Source organism: Triticum urartu, chromosome 5A, assembly GCF_056163025.1.
Source record: "Triticum urartu cultivar PI428250 chromosome 5A, HENAU_Tu73, whole genome shotgun sequence".
NCBI lineage: Eukaryota > Viridiplantae > Streptophyta > Magnoliopsida > Poales > Poaceae > Triticum > Triticum urartu.
This window is the reverse complement of record NC_141877.1, coordinates 17517493-17520359: the sequence shown is the minus strand read 5'-3', so window position 1 is coordinate 17520359 and position 2867 is coordinate 17517493. Positions and strand designations below refer to the sequence as shown.

The following is a 2867-nucleotide window of genomic DNA, read 5'->3' as shown; positions in this document are numbered from 1 at the left end:
TGCCAAAATTGAGGTGATTTGGAGGTGGTCGAAAAAATGCCGGCATTCCGGAGGGACCATTTTGTCTAACTTAAGCCAGTTTTTGAAAAAAGGTGAATTTTTCCACCACCTCCAAATCACCCAAATTTTCTTTTACATGGTGACCCACATGTGCCAAACATGTCTATAAAAGAAAATTGTGAAAAAAATTATTTTACAATGCCCCCTTGAGGCATAGACCGATATTTTCAGCAGTCAGTCTAGAGGGCATTATAAATTCAAAAAAATTCAAAAAAATACAAAAACTTGGAAACCTAGTTTTGTTTGTGGAAGAGATCATCTGTGCCAAAATTAAGGTGATTTGGAGGTGGTCGAAAAAATGCCCGCATTCCGGAGGGACCATTTGGTCTAACTTAAGCCAGTTTTTGAAAAAAGATGAATTTTTCCACCACCTCCAAATCACCCAAATTTTCTTGTACATGGTGACCCACATGTGCCAAACATGTCTATGAAAGAAAATTTTGAAAAAATTAATTTTACAATGCCCCCTTGAGGCATAGACCGATGTTTTCAGCAGTCAGTCTAGAGGGCATTATAAATTCAAAAAAATACAAAAACTTGGAAACCTAGTTTTGTTTGTGGAAGAGATCATCTGTGCCAAAATTGAGGTGATTTGGAGGTGGTCGAAAAAAATGCCCGCATTCCGGAGGGACCATTTGGTCTTAACTTAAGCCAGTTTTTGGAAAAAGGTGAATTTTTCAACCACCTCCAAATCACCCAAATTTTCTTGTACATGGTGACCCACATGTGCCAAACATGTCTATGAAAGAAAATTTTGAAAAAATTAATTTTACAATGCCCCTTTGAAGCATAGACCGATGTTTTCAGCAGTCAGTCTAGAGGGCATTATAAATTCAAAAAAATTCAAAAAAATACAAAAACTTGGAAAATGCAGCATTAAATCAGGGTGTGTACAACTCTAGCTTGTTCTTGCCAACACTACTAGGAAAAGGCATGCTAGTGGCGCACCGATTTTGCCTTCTACTGGTGCGCCACTGGATGTTGTTTTGGCTGATGTTGTTTTGGTGCTGTTTTGGTGCCATTTTGGATGGCTGCAGTGACTGTTTTGGTGCCATTTTTGATCTCCTAATATGGTTGCAGTGATCATTAATTTTAGCGCAAAATATGGCTGTTATTTTTTTGTTTTGTTTCAAAAACAGGAGAAACCTAAGGGCCCACGTCTTCCCTCCAGAGTTTTCGAGGGCCAAAGGGCAGAACGTTTGAGTTTTGGAGACAACTCCCCACGTCTCCCCTCCACTGGCAACTCCCCACGTCTCCCCTCCACTGGCAACTCCCCACGACCACGATGCAGGTAACTCCCCTCCTATTCCATTGCCGCTCCATATTCCTCCCTCTGCCTCCCTCCTCATTCCATTGCCGCTCCATCTTCCTCCCTCTGCCTCCCTCTGCCTCCACCATCAAGCAACTCCCCTCTGCCTCCACCATCGCTGGCCAGGAGGGCAATGGCGGAGGAATCATGGAGCAACTCCCCTCCGTCTGCCAAGAGAATGGCGGAGGCATCATGGAGCAACTCCCCTCCGTCTGCCAAGCATCACCGTGGTGAGGCGTCTGGCAAGGAGCCGCTGGTGGTCGACGATGACGTTCCGGTCCCCGGGCAGAAGCAGGACTACACCGTGCCGCTCATGGTTGATATCCACCTGAAGGAGAAGCTGGATGTCGTATGCACTAGCAATCCAGACGAAGCCGACAAGAGGATCCGCGACATGAGGAGGAGGCTCGGCGGCATGGTTTCTCGGTCGATCGGCGTTGATGTCGAGTATACCAGGGAAGACGAACCTCCGCAAATGGCTGCAGTTCTGCAGTTATGCGTGGAGGATCTCGTCCTGGTATACCACATCACCGCGGCAACCAAATGGTAAAAACATCCAGTTCTGATGTTTCTGAAGTTCTGAAGTTTCTGTCTAATTAGTAGTTTCTGAAGTTTCTGAAGTAGATGCAATAGTTCTAAAGTTCTGAAGTAGATGCAATACTATTTCTGAAGTTCTAAAGTTTCTGAAGTTCTGAAGTTTCTGTCTAATTAGTAGTTTCAGAAGTTTCTGAAGTAGATGCAATAGTTCTGAAGTTCTGAAGTAGATGCAATACTAGTTCTGAAGTTCTGAAGTTTCTGTCTAATTAGTAGTTTCTGAAGTTTCTGAAGTAGATGCAATAGTTCTGAAGTTCTGAAGTAGATGCAATACTAGTTCTGAAGTTCTGAAGTTTCTGTCTAATTAGTAGTTTCTGAAGTTTCTGAAGTAGATGCAATAGTTCTGAAATTCTGAAGTAGATGCAATACTAGTTCTGAAGTTCTGAAGTAGATGCAATACTAGTTCTGAAGTTTCTGTCTAATTAGTAGTTTCTGAAGTTTTTGAAGTAGATGAATTTGATGCACCAGATTATTTTGATGCAGGCCCAAGGAACTCCGTCCGCTCCTGCAAGAGAAGAAGCTGTACACCTTTGTTGTCTTATCCATTGGAGGTGACAAGGAGAAGCTGAAGTTGTCTGGTTTGGAGATCAACCCCGACAAGTACGTTGACATGCGGCGCAAATGGAGAGTTCCAAACAATGGAAAGAAGCGGCAGTCTTTGGCTGAGTTTGCAGCTAGCCTCATCCACCCATCCTACAAGGAAATGAAGGGGAAGATCAACAAGAAATTGGACCACAAACGATGGGGGGACAGCCCACTGCCAAACAACCTCATCGAGTACGCAGCGAAAGATGCGTACGTCACCTACGAGGCATGGAAGAAAATCGAAACCGTCAAAGAAGGTTTGGAGCAATGGCAAGAGGCGGAGGATCATTGGGATGACCCCTACTACTGGGGATATTGA

The 2867-nt window shown here is 43.9% G+C and overlaps 1 protein-coding gene across 1 annotated transcript; it reads left to right on the top strand.

Moving 5' to 3' along the window:
• The first annotated feature begins 1502 nt into the window (after positions 1-1502).
• On the top strand, positions 1503-2867 carry LOC147967520 (uncharacterized). Its single transcript, XM_087523169.1, has 2 exons — positions 1503-1915; positions 2447-2867. The coding sequence occupies exons 1-2, from the start codon at positions 1503-1505 to the stop codon at positions 2865-2867; spliced, it is 834 nt and encodes a 277-aa protein (XP_087379295.1).